Here is a 20,299-nt window from a genome sequence, read left to right as displayed (position 1 = left end):
GAGGTCTAAATGAAATTTTAGGTCTCATCTGACCAAACCTGGCCTAATTCTAAGGTTTAAATTTCATAAACCTAAATTTCATAAACCTAAAATTTCATAAACCTAAAATATTCCTGGTTTAATATACCTGGTTATTAAGCCAGGAATAACCAGGTTTAATAAAACAGCCTAATTCATATTTAATAAACCAGCCTAATTCTGGTTATTCTTTGGAGCAGGAACAACCAGATTTAATAAAACAGCCTAGTTCATATTTAATAAACCAGCCTAATTCTGGTTATTCTTTGTAGCAGGAACAACCAGATTTAATAAACCAGCCTAATTCTGGTTATTCTTTGGAGCAGGAACAACCAGATTTAATAAACCAGCCTAATTCTGGTTATTCCTTGGTGCAGGAATGACCAGATTTAATAAACCTGGCCTAATTCTGGTTATTCCTTGGAGCAAGAATAACCAGATTTAATAAACCTGGCCTAATTCTGGTTTGTCCAGTGTCACTGGAGAGGTGGCACTGTCACCCTCCAATCCACTGTCACTTTTGGAAATCTATGAGCGTTGGAGTCAGCAAATAAATAATTCCCTTTTTTTTTCACCTTGAGAACGGCGGTGTGTGCACATCTTTGTGTCCTATAGTGACAGGAGAGGGTGCTCATGATTTAGGGAAGGGCAGGGAGTGGTCCCCAGCCTGTCCCTGAGGGAATCCAGGGCAGGGCACTGAGCAGCTGTGCCCCAGGATGCCTTTAGCAGCAGGGAGAAGAGGCAGATGCAGGCAGTGGCAGCTAATCTGTGCCTCTAAATCCAGCCTGTAATTATGATGATAAGCTTTCCATTGGATTCAAAAAGTAAATTTGAATGTATAAATAGAGTCCTGCTCAGCAGGGTCAGGGCTCCAGCCCAGGCGTGGATAAATGGCATTAGAGGCTGATAAAAGGGTTGGAAATCAGCAGAGGGGTCAGAGCTGCACTGAAATGTTCCCCTCAGCTGGGGCAGCAGTGTCTGATCCCAGCTGGATCAAGCTTGGCAGCTGAGTCATGGTTGTGCTGATGCCTCAGGTTTGAGCTTTTCTATTTTTCAGAAAAAAATGTTCAGGTTCTGTGCTGCTTTAGTGTGTGGGGCTGGGCTCACATCAGGGGATGCTGAGTTCTGTGCACAGAGCAGGGACACAAAACAATTCCTGCTCCAGCTGGGCACCAAGGACAAATGATCCAAATCTCAGTCCAGGAGCACAAACCCCGTGGGCTGGAGAGAGAAAAACAAGGATGGGACTGCAGGGGCTAAAGCTGGAATGGGACAATGAACTGCAAGATGTGCCCCCATCACCCTCACAGCTCCTGAAAGGTGCCTATGCTCAGCTGGGGCTGGGCTCTGACACAACCAGAGCACACAGCCCCGAGCTGCACCAAGGGAAATCCAGGTTGGAGAGCAGGGAAAAGTGTTTGCCACAAAGGGGGATAAAGTTCTGGAATGTTCTGCCCGGGGAGGTGGGGGAGTCCCCATCCCTGGGGGTGTTTAACAAAGCCTGGATGTGGCACTGGGGGCCAGGGTTTGGGTGAGGGGCTGGGGCTGGGCTGGACTCGATGGCCTTGGAGGTCTCTGACAACCTGGGGATTCTGTGAATTCTGTGAAACGGAGCAGAACTGATCAAAGTGAGAGACCCCGTGCCCAGTCGTGCATTTTGGAACCATTTTGAGTTCATCTTGGGTTCATTTTGGGTCCATCTTTAGTTCATTTTGTCACCATTTTGGGTTCACCTGGGGTGCAGCCCTGGCTGGGCTCTGGTGCTGCCCAAGGTGGATCCATGGAGGAGATGCTTTGAATAAATCCCTGCTTTATTCTGTAACTCTGTCCAGTCTCTGCTCCAGCTCAGCCTTCTCAAGGCATCAGTGCAGCCTCAATATCTGCCCTGGAGGCCACATAAATCAGGATTTCACAGCTCCTTGAGGCTGCACTCCCCTGTCCTGGTGACACAGGGCTCAGGGAAATGAGGGATGCAGATTACACCCAGCCTCGTTGGAACTGAGCGTTTCAATAAGGAGATGTTCCAGGCAGACACGAAACACGGGGATTTCAAGATGATTTTCCTGCTTAATTTTTTAATCCCTTCCTGATTCTCTGGGTGCTTTCAGCCCTCCCCCATTCCCTGCTTTGGAGCTTTTCTTCCATTTCCACTCGGAGCAAGGAATGACCTGGGGCTCTGCAGTCCCAGGTGTGACCTCAAGAAAGCTCCTGGGGCAGATTTTCCCTGTCCAAGTCTCGTTTGTGTCCTCCCCTGGGAAATAACGATGGGATCACCTTTCCTCCTGCCTTTTGTGGAGGCAGAGAAGGAGCTGTCTGTTCCTCAAGAGCTCCAGACAATGCCTGTGCTCAGACAACCATAAACACAGCTCAATATCCCCCTCCAGACCCATCTCCCTCCTCCTTTACACACGGGCTGCACACACCGAGCTCATCCTCAAGTTGGTTTTTTTTTTTCATTTTTTTTAATTATTTATTTAGAAATAATAAAATAAGACATAATATATAAAAATCTGTACAATCCACAATTTGTGCAGTACATTAGGAAGACTTCGATACAAAAAGGCTGCAAAACAGGAAAATAGTCATGGACAACTGTCAGATGCCGAGATTGTTCGTCTCACAAGAGCTGCAGGCCAAAAAAAGTCCTTACAAAATCAGCTTCTGATGGGCTGTGGGGTGGTAACTATGCAGCACCTTCTACTCCACAATGTGGTGAGCAGCCAGAATTAAAGACATTACAGTACTTCTCAGTTTTACCTTGTGTAATCCATCATGACAAAGGAAAACTTCGAGAACAAATTAAATATCTGAACCCTTTGTCTTTTTCCGAGGGCTTCCCCTAACACAGGAGTGTTTTCACGGCTGGGAGAGCCGTGAAATTCAATTAATTAAAGCCAGCTAATGAGGGAGGATCCCTACCCTGGCCACTTAACCCAGGAGAACTCGCACGGAAGAGACGGAGGGAGGGAGGGAAACATCCCCAACCACCTCTGCTCCTGTCACTGTACACAGAATTATGGGTCAGACAATGTGTCTCATTCAAGTATTTTCAGGGCAGGGCAGAAATAACATATTCCCCCCCAGCCCCTAAGCAAAAGACAGGATAAAAGCTTCCGTGTGAGCCGGGTCAGCCAATTTATCCTGGATAAAGAGGCTGAACCAAGGCCTGGGGGAGGCTCTGGGTAGAGCTCCGGCAGTTTAAAGTTTCAAACGTTAAGGTTTAAAATGTAAAGTTGAAAATGTAAAGTTTAAATGGAAAGGTTTAAATTTCAAGGTTTAAAGTTTAAAGTTCAAGGTTTAAAGTCAGCCTGAGCTTGGCCCACGATCAACGGGAGCTGAAGGAAAGCTGTCAGTCATTGTCTAGTCCTTAATAAGAATAATTTTTTTTTTTTAATTATTACTCCAATTTGCTGGTGAGAAAGCCAAAATTGACGGGAAAAAGAGGAAAGGGACCACTTGCAGGGCTCTTCCCAGCAGCTTCCCAGAGCCAGGGCTGAAATGTGGGATTCCCTGGGCAAAGACAAAGGGTTGGGAAAGCAAGAACAAGCAGAGATTAGCAGTGGATTACACCTGCACACCCCCCTCCACACGGCTCTGGGAGCTCTGCAAAAACACCAGGAACCAGAACATGTTCTCAAAGGAAAAGTCCATGCTTAAAAAATAAATAAAGAGAAGTTCAGAGCATTAGGAATCCTATAAGGCTTGCAAGTAATTTGCTAAAAATCATGCTAACCTGTAGCATCTAGTCCTAGAGAGCCGAGACTGCTGAGCTGAATTGATACTTTTTTTTTTTTGTGGCCTTTTCGTTGTCTTCTCCTTGTCCTCCCTTACAGACTTCTATTTACATTTGGCTTTAAATATGAAAATACTTGATAAACTTTATAAAATGTACAATTTTTAAAAATATTTCTGAAAAACCGACTTGAAAAACAAAACAAAACAAACGAACAAGAAAGAAAAAAAAAAAAGAAAAAAGAAAACAAAACCCAAAACCTCTGCACCAGAAATGTTAAAGGGGAGGGGATTTTTTTTTTTTTTCTTTTTAACTCTCTGGATTTCTTGTGTGTCAAAGAAATGAGACAAATCCTGCATTTTCCATCCCCCCCATCTCTCATCCCTCTCTCAAATATCTCAAGTCTCATTGAGTGGGAGCGCTGTGCAGCTGGGGGATGCTGATCTGACACCAGGTCCCCTTCCTGCTGCCCAGCCTCCCTTTCCCCGTTGTGTTTCCATGCCCTCTCTGTGTCACTGAATACTCTTTGGTTTGGTTTTTCTCCTTTTGCAGGAACGTCACCCTTAGCAGCACTAGCAGCACCCTGTTGTCTCCAGCGCTGTTGACCCAGAAACTGCAACCAGACCATCTTTGAATGTCCACCCTTCCCTTCCTCTTCCATCCTCCCACCCCAGAAACAGCCTCAGGACTTGCACTTCGTCCCCTGCCCTCTCCAGGAGCCCAATCTGTGTTTACACCATGGAATTCCCCCAGTTTCCAACCCTGTAGACAGCATCTTATCAGAAACCAGTTCATTGCAGGCATTTCTTCCAGGCAGGGCTGCCAGGGCCCAGAGGCCTTCACAGATACCCACGTGCAGAAGACACCAGACCTAGAACAAGCTGTTTTTTAATGGCATACAGTGATCCAATACTGCAAGAGTCATCTGGGATTGCCATCCCCACCGCCCCCACGAGCAGGGGCCAAGCACAGCTTTGCTGTCTCCTTGAGCTTAGAGGCACAGAGAATTTGAAGCCTTCTGGGTGAAGGAGCCAAAACACCGCCAGAGCTTTGCTGAAGGTGACAAAATCTGCTCGGTGACGAGCGATGGGTGAGTGTCACCCGCTGAGCTGGGGTTTGCTGGGGAGGGAGGCAGGAGATGGAGCAGCCTCGTGCTCCCCACAGAATCCCTCTCTCTCTCCACCAGATGGAAACCCAGCTCCCTCACACCCTGCCCTGCTGAAGAGAAGCATTTTGCACACAACATCCCTCTGCCACTCCTGAGTGCTGTGCTGCCAAGGCCCTGTCCTCCTCTTCCTTCCTCCTCAAAAAACTCCTCTGGGGGCTTCTCTGCTGCTTGGCTCATCCATGGCCAAGCTCCAGCAGCCTCTGGCGTCAGCCAGCAGCTCCACAACGTGTCCATGGCACAATTTCAGGGAAAGCTCCTCTGCTCAGAGCTGGGGAGGCCGGGGAGGACATGCAGATGACGCTGGTTTGCTTCCCCCAACTGAGTTTTTTCTCCTACAAGAAAAAGGGGATTTTATTCCCCCCACAAAAGAACAGGGGGAAAGAGGAGGAGGCCCAGCTTGCTTTAGATCCGAGCCTTAAGCCTTTAGAATAAGGTGCAAAATCAAGGTCTTAAAAAGAAAAGGAAAAAAAAAAAAGAAAAAAGTCAAAAACCGAAAAAGTGTCTGAGGTTTGATTTTTTTTTGTTGTTGTTGTTTAAAGCAGCCTGTTCCTTTTTTTTTCCTTTTTTTTTTCTTTTTTTTTTAAATAAACTCCACTGTGCAAAACTGTGCATTTTCTTTGGTATCCACTTAGGTAGTTTGAACTTAGTACTTTTTCCTATGTATACATAACTTTTGTCTCATTTTTTCCTTTAGACAGAGAATTAAATTCTCCCCCCAAAAAAATCATAATTTTGCTGGAGGCTACTGATTGGCCTGATATTACATAATGCCCCTTATGTAATTGGAAAGAGAGAAATTGATTCTAGCTATCAACTACTGGCCTCAAAAGGAGTTTAAACTTTCTGGCAACATTGGCCTCTCTGAACTGATCATGAGCTTTTCAACCCAAAAAGTTCAACACTGACTTTTTTTTTTTTCTTTTTAAATTACACAAGAGAAAATAAAAACTACACTGCAACAAAAATAACCATTTGTGTTCATGTAGTTAGCAGCAGCTTTTTAAAAAATAATTATAATAATAATAATAAGGCAGATTCTTGCCTTTGTTATGCCATTAAAAACATTCTTGTTCCCTAGAGAGAAGCATTCTGGAAAAAGTTGAAAACAAAAAATAATAATAACCCAACCAAAGCTTGCCTGCAAGTTCAAGTTTTGTAAAAAAATATATACATAATTTATTCTACAACATATGTGCCTTCTGTTCATACTTAGACATGTTTAGTGCTTTGTGTTTAGAGTTCATTTCCTGTCGTCCCTCCTCTGAGGACAGCCCTAAAACCAGCCTGGGTTCCTCGGGTCTGCTGCCTTCACACCACTCTTCCACAGTACCGTTGTCTGCAACCTCTTCTGGGCCAACTTCTCAGGCCAAGGAGCCCTCGCCCGACGGACACGGTGGGCGTTTGTCCTTCCAGCCCCGCGGCAGAGGCAGAGCCTGGCCAGTCATATCTCCGACTCCCGCCGCAGCGGCCGCGGCTCCAGGGGCACCCCCGCCTGGTTGTGGTGCTCCATGTCCGGGTGGGTGTCCGTGCTCATGCTCTCGGGCACGCCCGTGTCGATCTCATCCTCCTCCTTGCTGCTGAGGGCCACCTCGTTCTCGTAGCAGAAGGAGTTGGCATTGGAGAGGATGTACTTCTTCTCCGCTAAGTCCCTGGCACTGCAGATGGGTGTGTTGGGCACTTCGTACGTTTTGTGGAACCTCGAGTAGTCCACCTTGTAGTAGTTCTTCTCCTCGAAGAGCACGGGCTCGTAGCGGTGGCCCCAGAGGATCTCGTTGGCCAGATATGAGCTGCGGCACTGCGTGGTCATGGCGGTGGCCTCCACCATGCCCTCCAAGATGACCACGATCTCGAAGTCAGCATTGTCCATGTCCTGTTTGCTCAGGTCGTACAGGGGACTGTCCTCGTCGATCTCGTGCACTATGGTAATGGGGGAGACCAGGAAGATGCGGTCGATGCCGCTGTCAAAGCCCACGTTGATGTCGATCTGATCCAGGGGGATGTACTCCCCTTCCGACGTGATCCTGGATTTCAGGAGCTGCGCCCGCACGTGCGCCTCCACCAGGTGGCTTTTCCTCAGGTTCCCCACGCGCCACATCAGGCACAGCTTCCCGTCCCTCATGGCCACCACGGCGTTGTGGCTGAAGACCAGAGTTTCGTTCCTCTTTTTTGGCTTAGCCATCTTTGCCATGACGGCACCAATGATGAAGGCATCAATGATGCAGCCCACGATGGACTGGAAAACCACCATGAACACGGCGATGGGACACTCGTCGGTGACGCACCTGAAGCCGTAGCCGATCGTGGTCTGGGTCTCGATGGAGAACAGGAAGGCTGCGGTGAAGCTGCTCACCTGAGACACGCAAGGCTTGCTGTTCTCTTGGTTCTCCAGATCCCCGTGCAACAGCGCGATCAACCAAAACACACAGCCAAAAAAAAGCCAGGAGAGGATGAAAGTCAGGCAGAAGATCACCAGCATCCACCTCCAGCGAATGTCCACGCACGTGGTGAAGATGTCGGCCAGGTAGCGCTGCCCCTTCTCGCCCACGTTGATGAACTGGACGTTGCAGTGCCCGTCCTTCTTGACGAAGCGGCTCCGGCACTGCTGCCGGGTGTGGACCTTGCCCTTGCCGTTGCCGAAGCCGTTGGCCACGGCCATGGTGGACAGCTTCATGCCGTCCTCCTCCGAGGACACGATGCTGTAGCGGTTGGTTCGCACGCTGCCCATCACTACTGCCGGGGACTGAGGTGCTTCTGCTTTAGAAAACAGTCTGAGTTTCTGCAAAACCCTTTGGAGAAACAGTTTTGAAAGTTCTACAGGAACACACACACGCGGAAAAACCGGGCGGAGGCCGGAGTCCCCAGAAGCCCTCGGATCAACCAAGGACGCTCTTCTGGCATGCAGGGTGGGCTCAGCAAGCCACCGTCATAGAGAGGGCATGGTCTGCAAGAGAAAGAGAAATTGCACTTTAGATCCTGGAGGAAAAGCATGGGGGATCAAGGAGAATGGCACCTGTGGGCCTGCAGGAAGTTTCCTCTTTCTTAATGACATTTTCAGCGATGCTCAACATTCACAGCTGTGCATGGACAGGGGTCACACGTGGTTACTGCAAGGAAGGAATTGCCCTTCCCGAAGGAAAGCACTGAAGGGAACGTGTCACACCAGCCTGAGCAATATTCACTTTAAAGCTGGGCACGCAAAGGATCTCTCTGCTATTTATAACTGTGATTTCTGCTTATTTTGAAACAAACAACTCCCTTGAACATCCTTCTGCTGTTCAAACACAAATGCTGAAGTGGTTTATAGCGACTAATGATGTGTCTCGTGGACTGTCTGACCCGTGACAAAGCAGGGAGCGAGCAAAGGGGAAGGTGGAGGCAGGGAATAAACTTGGGAAGCACAGATAGCAGTGATTACATGAAATTAAAGCACATACAATTGTTTTAATTAAGCTAACAGAATGAGCTGTGCATTCTCAGCAAATTTCAAGAACAAGGGCTGCAGTAGCTTCTCTCTAGCTCCATAAACCCATCGGGATCTCTGCAATTTTCACGCTCAAGTTTGGCCTGAGTTGACAAAAACAATTAAACCTTTCAAACCTCTCCTCTGCTCCTGCTAAAGCCACCAGTAAAACCCAGCAGGATCAGCTGAGTGCCTCCCTAACACCTTTAGGAGCAAGTCCCAGCACCTTTCCCTCCGGAGCCCCTTCCATCTCCACTGGGCCACAGCCCTGAGGGTCCCATGAGTCTGAAATGCCACCAACCAAGACTCAGCAGAAAAGCTACAAAATCTCCTTCCTGCGGGGAGAAGGCACCAAAAACTTGTTTCAGGGAGGTCTGGCTTAGGCCCAGGTCTAGCTTTTAACAAGTGCGTCATCCATTAAGTCATGTACTGCATATCAGGAAATGGAATTGAAATACTGCAGAGGAGAGGAGATGCATTAAAGCAACTGCTCCAGCCACACATGGCCCACGGAGGGAATAGAGCTGAACCCGGGTGGAGAGGAATGTCTGCTGTCCCTTTGGCACGGCACGGGAGGCTCCAGAACCATTTACAGTAGCAGGAGATGAAATCACGGCGCTCTTCCCAAATTAATGTTATCAAAACTCATCTGAGTCTGTCCAAAAGCCAACAAAACTGCAGCCACTGCGGAGCACAACCCCTGCCCGGCAGGACCTCTGCTCTTCTCTGACTGGAATCTCTCAACAGCTGGAGATGTTATCTCCCTTCCCAACAACAGCAGCCCCTAAAGCCCAGCTGATGTGCTCCAAACACTCGAGAGCGATTTCAAACAACTCCTCAAGCCCTCCCACATCCTTCAGCCACATTACAGAGGCTTGAACTCAGCAAACACTTGTTAGGAAAAGAGCAGGTGACAAACAGCAACATCATCAGCTGTGTGTGCAGGCTGCTTTTCCCTCCAGGATCTCCTCAGGGTTTACTTTCACCTCCTCTTTTCCCCTCGCTCCTGTTTGTTATGCAAGAATGTGTCCCGCTGCCTCCTTGCCAAAGATTAGTCATCTGTGACTTCAGCTCAGACAAGACATTTTGGCAGCTCCTGGGTTCTGTAATGCCCCTTTGAGTGCAGCTCTCAGCACTGAACGCTTCTGGTGGAGCTGCCCTCGTGCTTCTTCTGGGCACTTGTTCTTACTTTTACAACTGTCTCACCTCCACTGTGTACGGATCCACTTTTTCCCCCCCCTCTTACACCTTTTTTGTTCCCAGGGTTTCTCATTCCCGCCAGGATATCATGCTCAAAAATACAAAAGAATTCTTTAAACGCTCACTTAAATGATTTGTTTTGGCCAAGACCCCACTTTTATTAGAAACCTGAACACAGCAGGGAAGTGAAATTACTGTTAATACATCCCACATAAAAAAACTTCTTGAAAAGCCATTGCACTGCTCTGCAAATCGATCACTTTCACAAACCACATCCTATAATCACAGTTATATTTGACTGCCACAGTCAAAGCCTGGAGTTTGCTCCAAACTGATGGAAACACACAGCCTAGGAACTCCAGTTTATTCTGGAGTTTGCTTTTTTCCCTTTTTCTTTCCTGGATATAGATGAAAACTTTTGGTGGAAGGAAAGATAAGCTGCAACATTTAAAGTGTCTGAATACACAGCTTCTCCCACGAAAGTCTCAACCTGAGGACACTTGTTTGGAGCCCACAAATCCCTGAAATCCTAACACCAGCGTCCTGTGGCTGCATTTAGAAGTTTGGGACCTAAATTTGTCATATTCCTCCCCTGCAGGACTGAGCACCTCTTCCCTCCTGTCCCTTGCCCGGATCCCTCCTCGCTGGCTGTGCTGTGGGAGTGCAGCTTTGGTTCCCAGGACCCCAAAAGCCGGGGGTGAGCCTGGGGGCAGCTCTGGAGCCTGCTGGAAGTTCACAGCACAAAGTTCTGGCACAGTGCGGGGCAGCAGAGCTGTCTGCCTGCTTTTCCAACCCCAACTGCCTCTCTTCCTGTGAGTGCTGGGGCAGGGAGGATGGGATGGGTGGGATGGGAGCAGGAGCAGCACCACACACAGGGATCAGCCACGGAGGGGTTGATCTCACTCCTGCTCGTGGAAATGCAGGTCCTGTGAAATGCCCTGTGCATCCACTGGCTGCCCCAGCACCTGCTCCATGCTCACCCTGACCCTCACCACCGCTTCCACCAGAAGTTCCCCAAAAAACTCAGGAACAAAGCAGCAGGAAAACCAAATGCTATTTCTTCTTGTGCCAATCCACCTGCTGCTCAAAGGCTGCTGCTCCTCATTCCACCCCAGCATCAGCTGCTGGTGGCACCAAAAATTCCAGGCTGGTGTGGGAGCAGCCCTGCAACCCTCACTGGGCAGAGGGAGCCAAGCCAGCACCAGCCCAGGATTCCCAGTATTTGCCTAACTGGGCCCAGTGCAGTGCAGCCAGACACAGAGCTGTAAATTCAATCATCACCAGGTGCGTTGTCATGGTTATTATTACATTCATTATATTTATTATTATTATTATTAGTCCAGGTGACCTTTCCTCCTGCAAGGGAAGATAAGCAACTCAGCTTGGAATTACCAGCAGTGGCAGGGACATGGGATTACTGGGCAGGGATGAGATGGGACGGGAGAGCCTGGCTGGCTCTGCTGCGAGGGGATGCTTGCAGGAGGGAGAAAACGGGGCTGGGCTGCATCTGCAGCACTTCTGAGCCAGCACTTGGGGAAATGCCACCATGAGGAGCCCAAACCTTCCCCTGAGCATCCCGGGGGAAGGACGCTCGCATCGCAAGGCACAGCAGGAGGGGAATTCGGGAAAAGGTTAAAGACCTTCGGAGGGATAACTCCGGAGCGCAGAGGAGCGGGGGACGGGGTCGAGAGGAGCAGCAGGCAGCGCTCGGAGCGCTTATTCCCCGGCTGACGCCACCGAGCCCTGCGGAGCCAGCCGGGCACATGTTGCCAAGAGAGCACCAGCAGCACCTCGGCCAAGCACACCCGCCCTGCTGCCCTCGGAAAGCAGAACAAAGCAGCGGCCAAACCTGCTCCCACATTCCTGCTCCCTCGCAGCCCCTCCGTAACCTTTCTCCTTAAAAGTCATTCCCCAGGGCTCCTCCGGCCGCGACTCAAGTTACGCGGAGCTGCCTTGGGGAGAAGGATCTGACCTTCAGCGACAGGCAGAGGGGGGTGAGGGGGGGGGAGAAAAAAATTAAAAAAGAGCACATGATGCGGGGAAATGGGTGCGAAGAAATAGGAGAAAGGGAAGGACAAGTGGCGCTCGCATCTGCTGTCCTGCCAGGGAGACGGGCGCGGGGCGTTTGGAGTGGGGACAGAAGAGCTCCGAGCGGAGCAGCCATCACCAGGGGGTGTACGCGGAGCACCGGCTGCGAGGATGGAAAAGCAAACAAGTGTAAAGGTAAGGCTGAGCCACGGAGACAAGTGCGGGGTGGGGACAGAGCTGCGGGCACAGAGCTGCGGCTCAAGCCGGGCCAGCGGCACCTGCGGGTCCCCAGCGGCCCCGCCCCGGCCACTGACCCCCCAAATCCATCTGCATTCGCTTATCAGTATTTTTTCCTTTCACTGTCATGAGCTAAGCTGAAACAATACAGCTCTTCGCTGCCTTTCCAAATGCTTTTTTTGGGTTTTTTTTTTCCCTGCTTGCCATTTTTTTGGCAGGACGGTCAAAAAGAAAGAAGCCCTCCCGTTTGCACCGTGCCGATGAATGAAGCTACAGGTTCATTTCACACCCCTCCAAACCATCCCGGGCGCTCAAACCCACACAGCCGAGCCGAGACTCGCCGCTTCTGCAGGAAACAACAGGCGAGAAGAAGGCGAAGGGATGGAGCGGTGCGCTTTGTGCGACGCGGAGTTGTCATGCGAACTTCCAGCCCTTCCCCAGGATAAAATATCCCGAGGGGGGCGAAAAAAAGGGGGGGGGGAGCAGCTGGTGCATGGAAAGTTATGAGCACAAACAGATGCTGCAAGCAGATGCTCGGGCGCTCCAGCCATACCTATCGAATTATTTTAGGCGCTGAGAATAGCTCCGTGAGAAACGCAGAGGAGTTCCCCCCTCTCCTCCAAGCCGACGCTTTTATCGCGGGGGTATCGCGACAGCGCGCGCGCCGCGCATCGCCTCCGCTGCTCGGGGAGAGACGCGAGGAAGGAGGCGATCCTTACCTGCGGCGGCCGCGAGGGAGGTGCCGGTGCGGAGAAGGGGTAAGAAAGATCCGTGGCGAGGCCGTGCCCGGTGCCCGCTCCGCTCGCACTGCGCTCCCGCCCGCCCGCGGCCCCTTTTTGCGGGCGGCCATGGCACGTTTAATACGGCCCCGCCGGACACGCCCCCCGCGCGGCCGCAGCCAATCACGACACGGGGCGGGGCTCTGGGGGGCGGGGCCTCGCAGCCGGACCGGGCAGCGGGACGGGGAGCGGAGCTGGGATGCTCCGGAGCGGCGCACGGAGCTGCGGGTTCCACTGCCAGGAGGGGCTCGGGAGAAGGCGTCTGGGTCCCCCGGTGCCCGCTGAGGAGGCTCCTCGGGTTCCCGGGAGAAGGCACCGGGTGCCTGGATCCTCGGGTCCCTGGATTTCCGGGATCCCCGGTGCGGAGGGTCCCGGGGAGAAGGCACCGGGTTCCCGAGTCCTCTCTGCGGAGGGTCCCGGGGAGAAGGCAACAGATCCCCGGATCCTCGGTGCAAAAGGTGCCAGGAGAAGGCGCTGGATCCCTGAATCCCGGGATCCCCGGTGCGGAGGGTCCCGGGGAGAAGGCACCGGGTCCTTGGGTCCCCTCTGCGGAGGGTCCCGGGAGAAGGCACTGGATCCCCGGGTGCCCGGTGCAGAGGGTGCCAGGAGAAGGCACCGGGCCCCCGCTGCGGAGGGTCCCGGGAGAAGGTGCCGGGTCCCTGGATCCCCGTGCGGAGCGTCTCCGCCGGGTCCCCTCCTGGCACCCTACACCCGGGACCCGCGGTGTCCGGTGTAAAGGGTCCCGGGAGAAGGCAGCGCGTTCCCCGGTGCAGAGGGGGCAGGAGAAAGCGCCAGGTCCGCGAGTTCCCGGTACGGAGACTCCCGGAGAAGCCGCGGTGCAGAACGGGCACGGCCGCGCTGCGGGGAGGCAGCGCCGCTGCGGGTTCGTTCCGCGGCTCCGGGACGCTCCGCTTGCGCTCCCGGGCAGCCGGCACCTGCCGCCGGCCTGCCCTCACCCTCCCCCGGCAGAGATAAAGGCTTTGCGGGACTTCACCGGGAGTTTGGGATGGTCCCGTGCCGGAGCCGGCTGCCCGCTCGCTCCCGTTCCCGGCTGATGGCCGAGGCCCCGGGCAGTGAGAAAAAATAGCGGAGACGGAAAAGTTTCGTTCCTTTTGTCCCTTTCTTTATTTTAGTGAAGGGAAATAAAATGCTACGGTGCAGGGGTCCCATCCCAAACTCCCGACCCTAGCAGGCAGAAGCCGGGCAAGCACAGCACAGCACCGCTCCTAAACCGAAAATCCTTCTCTATAACCAAATGAAACATCCCTTCCAAAACAAGAGCTTTGATCCCCGGACTAAGATCTTTTGGAGCAAGGCTGGAAGCAAGGGAAGGACGAGCCTGGCTGCAGTGCGTGGGATCCACGGCTTTGCTCCCCGAGTCACCTGTGGCAGCTCGGTCAGGCTGGCCAGGGTTGAAATATGCAGAAATCCAAATGGTTTTTAACAGCTTGTCCTCCCTACGGTGGACGTGGCCTAAGACAAAGAAAATAAGGATGAAATGCCTGGCCGGCAGCCTCGCAGGAACAAAAACAGCCTTGTAAGCACAGCCTGAAGTTTGGCAAGCCCCGGCTCTGCTGGACAGTGCAGGGGTGTTGGGTTCCAGGGCAGGTGTCCGCAGCAGGACGCTGTCCCTGCCCTGGGGAGGGACAACAGCTGAAATCCACGGGGGAGCCCGTGCTGTGCTGGAAAAACAAGGTGACCGCTGAATGCTGCAGGGCAGAGCCCCCCAGGCTTTAGGAATTGCCACAATCGCCTTGAATTGCACCCAGCGCTGCTGCAGCAACCCCTGAAACACCCAAAAAAAACCAAAGAGAGCTGGGGATGCTCCTGGGAAAGGCAGCGGCACCAGCAGCAGGTCAGCGGGAGCTGCTGAGGGATGGACTGCCCCAGAGAGCTCCTCACAATGTCCAGAGCAGGCTGTAAATACGATTCCTTGCTTCCCACAGCAATGCCAGCGCCCTGCAGTCACTCCTCGTTGCTTAAACTCTCCTCCTCCTCGTCCTCATTTGTTTGCTAAGTTTCCAAGTCTGCCATGAGCTCTGGGTGGAAAAGCTTTGCCCAAATGCTCTCTCCTGGCCTGGCAGAGGCTCCGGAACAGCCTCCCCGCGCTGCTGCTGCTCCATCCCACCGAGTGCCGCTCCTGGCAGCGCCGGTGTTTGCCGGGTTCCCGCAGCCCCGGTGAGGAAGTGCCGCATTGTTGCAGCAATAAACACAACGGCCGAGGGCAGCTGGTTCACCAGAGCCACTTCTGTGAGCGCAGGAGGAGCAGAACTGGCGTGCTGGGGAGGGGGAAGCAGGGACAAGCGCTTCTGCTCCTTGGGCAATCCGGAGAGTTGGGCAATCACTGGTTGTGAGTTGTTCTTGGGTGATTCTGCTCGTCCGAAGGGGGAAGAGAAGTCCAAAACTTATGGGTGATGGGTATGTGTCACAGACATCTTTTAGGAAGGATTTCTCCTCCTGAGAGGCCTCAGGAACAAAATGTAACCAATGGTTATCTGCTGCTGTGGAATGCAACAGGTGCATCTGTGATTAATCTCATGTGGTTGTTTCTAATTAATGGCCAATCACAGCCCAGCTGGCTCGGACTCTGTCGGAGATACAAACCTTTGTTATCATTCCTTTTCTATTCTTAGCCAGCCTTCTGATGAAATCCTTCCTTCTATTCTTTTAGTACAGTTTTAATAAAATATATATCATAAAATAATAAATCAAGGCTTCTGAAACATGGAGTCAGATCCTCGTCTCTTCCCTCATCCTCGGACCCCTGTGGACACGGTCACAGGTATGGAAAGTGAAACCTATAAGGGGGATAACTGCAATTAATTTATCCATTTGGTAGACGAAGATAATTAAATCCACAGGATTTGAAAGGCACAGTCACAGTTCATGTACCTGTATCAGAGAAAAAATATCCCTCATGTTTCTCTTTGTGTACTTCCCATGAACTGCTAAAACAGCAACAATGTGAAGTATTTGCCTGTTGGAATACCAGGAGCTGGAACTAGAGCTCCAACATTTGCCCATCTACGTGTCAGTGAAATAAAGAGCTGTGATGCCCTCCTGCTAAGAGATGCTCTGCTGGGGGGTGGGTGCAGCAATTCCCTGTGCAAAACCTCTGAGATATTCCAGTTTGCAGCACGGCTTTGGAGCCTCTTACTCAGCCTTTACTCATGATAAAAAACCCAGCCCTACTACAGATTTATCTGCCCAGATGAGTAAGGCTTACTCAGCCATTCAGCATTTCACACCAGGCAGGGCAGAGCAGATCCATCACCGCAGTTTCACAGCTTTCTCAGAGTCGGGGCAGCTCTGCCCAGAGAGCTCTTCTTTGAATGAAATATCGATTTAAAACCTATTGCACAGATAATGAAAACCATAACGGAGCTGCCTGCCTTCCAAACTTCCAAACAGGGAAGCTGAAGTTACAAGAGAAGTTTCTAAAAAACCCTTTCCTGTTGTAACAAGCCAGGACAAAGAGGGTGAGACAGCTGAAAATTTAACCCTCAGCGCTGAGTGAGGGGTTCCTTTTATTTCTCTCCATGAATGGTTTTCCAGTCTGACCCAGCCTTGCCTCAGAAATCTCTCACTGAAATATTAGAAAAGCCAAGTGAAGTGGTTGTGGGATGAGAGATTTTCAAGGTCTTGCCTTGAAAATCTCTGCAGGGAAAAATGGTACTGAGGGAGAGGAAGGGATTTGGGAGGGACATTCGAGGATTTTTCTCCCCTTTTTCTGTCACAGTTCTCCCCTCACTTGTCACCACAGCGAGGGGTTCCTTTTATTTCTCTCCTTGATTGGTTTTTCAGTCTGACCCAGCCTTGCCTCAGAAATCTCTCACTGAAACATTAGAAAAGCCAAGTGAAATGGTCATGGGCTGAGAGATTTTCAAGGCAAGATCCTTTATCTGCAGGGAAAAATGGTGATGAGGGAGAGGAAGGGGTTTGGGAGGGAAGAACATTCGAGAATTTTTCTCCCCTTTTTCTGTCATGGTTCTCCTCTCGTTTGTCACCACGGCCACCCCTGTCCCCCAGCCTGCAGATTCCCCCTGGAAGGAAATTTGGGAGTTGTGCTGCAGGCCCAGACCTTGGAGCAGAGGCTTCAGCCCCTGTCTCGCTCCAGGGGAGACGTTATTAAATTGCTTTTTCTGTCTTGGCGCTGAAAGGACCTAATTATCAGATTGCATTAGTCCTCATCTCCTCAAGTGGCCAAATCTGCTTTGGTTCTCAAGGATTTTATTGCCAGCTGAAAATGGCTTAATTGTATTGTGCTTGCAAAGAAAACACGGGCTGGGGGAACCAAAGCTTTCCACAAGAGGAGAAGAAATGCCATAAATAACACGCTGGGCTTTTATTTTTTTGGGTCTCACCATTTCCATGCATGTAAACTGGCATGAGTTTGCCTTTCTTCCCTAACCATGAAGTCAACTGGAAAAAATTCCTCAGGAAAAGGTGGTTTCCCCATTCCCAGTAACCTCCTGGGGTTTGGGCATGAACTGGAGCTTTATAGGTCAAATGCTGGGATCTCCAAGGGAAAATGAACCCACCTTGGGAACAGAGGGAATGGGCAAATCCAGGGGAAATTCCACAGAGAGAAGCCTGCACGTTTGATAAGGCTTGAGAGAGCAAATAAATAGATTTGCAAGCAAATGGGATCTACAGATGTGCAGTTCTGCTCCAAAAAATAAAAGAGTTTGTCCATGGGAGGGATAAATTGGACAGAGGAAATTGAATTTAGGCTTTATGTACCTGAGAAGAGTGGAATTCACACTCCCCAACCACATTTGTAAGTGTATATTTTGTGTCCAAAATCTTCATTTAAGATTTCAGGCTGTCTTAGTTGGGTTTATCCTGAAGGCAAATCACCAGCCAGTCACTGTATTTTGGAAAAAAATAAATATATTTTCATATATACACCAAATGGTTGCTGCTGCAGGAGGGGGATACGGGGAGAAAGGTGAAGAAATCCCGAATTACTGAATTCCAAACAGAAATCCACTTCTAGCAGGAGCTGTATCAAACTCCCAATCCAACAGCAACCCACAGATTCTGCCAAGGAAAACTCCTTTCCAAGGCTGGATTCCATGTGGCTCACTTCTCACCAAATTAAGGTGCCTAATTTAAAGCATCTTTAGCTCCCAGCTGAACTTTCAGACCCAATAAAATGTGGTGTTGGTAAAAAGGGAGCTCTGAGCTCTCCGAGCAGGGTCAAAGGCCTTCGGATGTTCAGGAAATGTTCCTCTGATATTTAATGTACACCTGGCACATTCCCTACTTCCTCCAAGCAGGCTGGTCCAGCTCCATGCAGGGACCCAGGACTGGGGATAATGTTCCAGAAATGTCAGGGACATCGATCTGGCATTGGCTGTGACACAGCAACATTCCATGGTTTCCTTCTCAAGCCATCAGTCAGCTTCAAGCTCAAAGACAGCAGTGGGGAGGAATTTCCAGATGATTGAGGAGGAATTTTCAAATTAATGAGGAGGAATTTGCAGATTAATAAAGAGGAATTTGCAGATTAATAAAGAGGAATTTTTAGATTAATGGGAAGGAATATTCAGACTAATGAGGATGAATTTTCAAATTATTGAGGAGGAATTTTCAGATTAGTGGGAAGAAATTTTCATATTAATGAGGAGGAATGTTGAGATTAATGGGAAGAAATTTTCAGATTAACAAGGAGGAATTTTCAGATTAATAACAAGAAATTTTTAAATTAATGGGGAGATGGTTTCAAATTAATGGGAAGGAATTTGCAGATTAATGAGGAGGAATTTTCAGATTAATGGGAAGGACTTTTCAGATTAGTGAGGAGAAATTTTCAAATTAACGAGGAGGAATTTTCAAATTAATAAAGAGGGATTTTTAGATTAATGGGGAGGTGGTTTCAGATTAATGGGAAGGAATTTGCAGATTATTGAGGAGGAATTTTCAGATTAATGGGAAGGAATTTTTATATTAATGATGAGAAATTTTCAGAGTAATGGGAAGGAATATTCAGACTAATGAGGACGAATTTTCAAATTATTGAGGAGGAATTTTCAGACTAATGGGAAGGAATTTTCATATTAATGAGGAGGAATGTTCAGATTAATGGGAAGAAATTTTCAGATTAATAAAGAGGAATTTTCATATTAATGGGGAGGTGGTTTCAGATTAATGGAAGGAATTTGTAGATTATTGAGGAGGAATTTTCAGATTAGTGGGAAGGAATTTTCATATTAATGAGGAGGAATGTTCAGATTAATGGGAAGAAATTTTCAGATTAACAAGGAGGAATTTTCAAATTAACGAGGAGAAATTTTCAGATTAATGAGGAGGAATTTTCAGATTAATGGGAAGGAATTTTTATATTAATGAGGAGGAATGTTCAGATTAATGGGAAGGAATATTCAGACTAATGAGGACGAATTTTCAAATTATTGAGGAGGAATTTTCAGATTTGTGGGAAGAAATTTTTGCAGATTAACAAGGAGGAATTTTCAAATTAATGAGGAGGAATTTTCATATTAATGGGAAGGAAATTTCAGATTAACGGGGAGGAATTTTCATATTAATGAGGAGGAATTTTCATATTAATGGGAAGGAATTTTCATATTCATGGGAAGGAAATTTCAGATTAGCGGGGAGGAATTTTCATATTAATGAGGAGGAATTTTCATATTAATGGGAAGGAATTTTCAGCTTAACAAAGAGAAATTTTCAAATTAATGAGGAAGAATTTTCAAATTAACGAGGAGGAACTTTCAAATTAATGAGAAGGAATTAGTGTGAGTGATCAAAGTGACCAAGCAAGGACATTTTCCCAAAGCTGAGATTTTCCTATTCATCTCCCAGTTATCTGCTGCCCACCCACAGCTCCCGTTCTTTGGCTGTGTCCAGGGAAAGGGAGTTCATGGTTAATAAAAGTTGCCAGAGGTGTGAGAACTTCAGGAGCTGCCATGGGGATGTTGACAATTCCTGGAAGGAAAAGGGTTAAGAGCCAGCAGCTCTCACACACACAAATGTGGGGCTGCACTTTCATTCTCTCCCTTCCAGCTCCAGCTCTTCAGTGCCAAATTTCCCAAAATCCGGATGAACACAGCAGGGTGAGGAGATCTTGGTGGTTTTAAACCAGGTTTAAAACATCTGGGTTTTTTTTAAACCAGGTTTAAAACCTCTGGGGTTTTTTTTTAAACTTAGTTTAAAACCTTTTCTGGTTTTAAAACCTTTTCTGGTTTTAAAACCTCTGGTTATGGATCTTGCCCATGAGCAGGAGGCTCTCAAGGATGTCCTTTGGTTTTTCAGTGGGCAGTTCAGATCAGAGTGAAGAAACCCCAGAATTTGGGTTGAAAGGGACCTTAAAGCCCCATCCCAGCCCTGCCATGGGACACCTTCCACATTCCCAGGCTGCTCCCAGCCCTGCCCAGCCTGGCCTTGCACATTCCAGGGATCCAGGGGCAGCCACAGCTGCTCTGGGAATTCCATCCCAGCCCCTCCCCACCCTCACAGGGAAGGATTTTTTTCCCCAATATTCCATTTATCTCTGCCCTCTATCAGTTTTATTCCATTCCCCTTGTCCAAAATCTCCATCCCTTGTCCAAAATCTCCATCCCTTGTCCAAAATCTCTCTCCATCTCTCCTGTCAGCTCCCTCAGGCCCTGCAAGGCCACAACGAGGTCACCACGAAGCTTCACTTCTCC

At 49.5% G+C, this 20,299-nt stretch overlaps 1 protein-coding gene across 1 annotated transcript; it reads right to left on the bottom strand.

The window, feature by feature from the left end:
* Window positions 1–2,452: 2,452 nt before the first annotated feature.
* Window positions 2,453–12,693, bottom strand: KCNJ2 (potassium inwardly rectifying channel subfamily J member 2). Its single transcript, XM_071451352.1, has 2 exons — window positions 12,564–12,693; window positions 2,453–7,860 (listed from the first exon to the last, which is right to left on the bottom strand). Exon 2 carries the CDS (start codon window positions 7,642–7,644, stop codon window positions 6,361–6,363), a length of 1,284 nt encoding a protein of 427 aa, XP_071307453.1. The 5' UTR covers window positions 7,645–7,860; window positions 12,564–12,693; the 3' UTR covers window positions 2,453–6,360.
* Between the last annotated feature and the right edge of the window lie 7,606 nt (window positions 12,694–20,299).

This window comes from Agelaius tricolor, unplaced genomic scaffold (assembly GCF_023055355.1).
Source record: "Agelaius tricolor isolate 1412-34295 unplaced genomic scaffold, bAgeTri1.0.p SCAF_32, whole genome shotgun sequence".
In the NCBI taxonomy this organism is placed as follows: Eukaryota; Metazoa; Chordata; class Aves; order Passeriformes; family Icteridae; genus Agelaius; species Agelaius tricolor.
Note: the sequence above shows the minus strand (reverse complement) of the source record. Positions and strands in the feature narration are given on the sequence as shown.

Bases quoted from the DNA above. Each gene is read 5' to 3' on its own strand.
- KCNJ2 (XM_071451352.1), bottom strand. From the start codon at position 7,644: ATGGGCAGCGTGCGAACCAACCGCTACAGCATCGTGTCCTCGGAGGAG.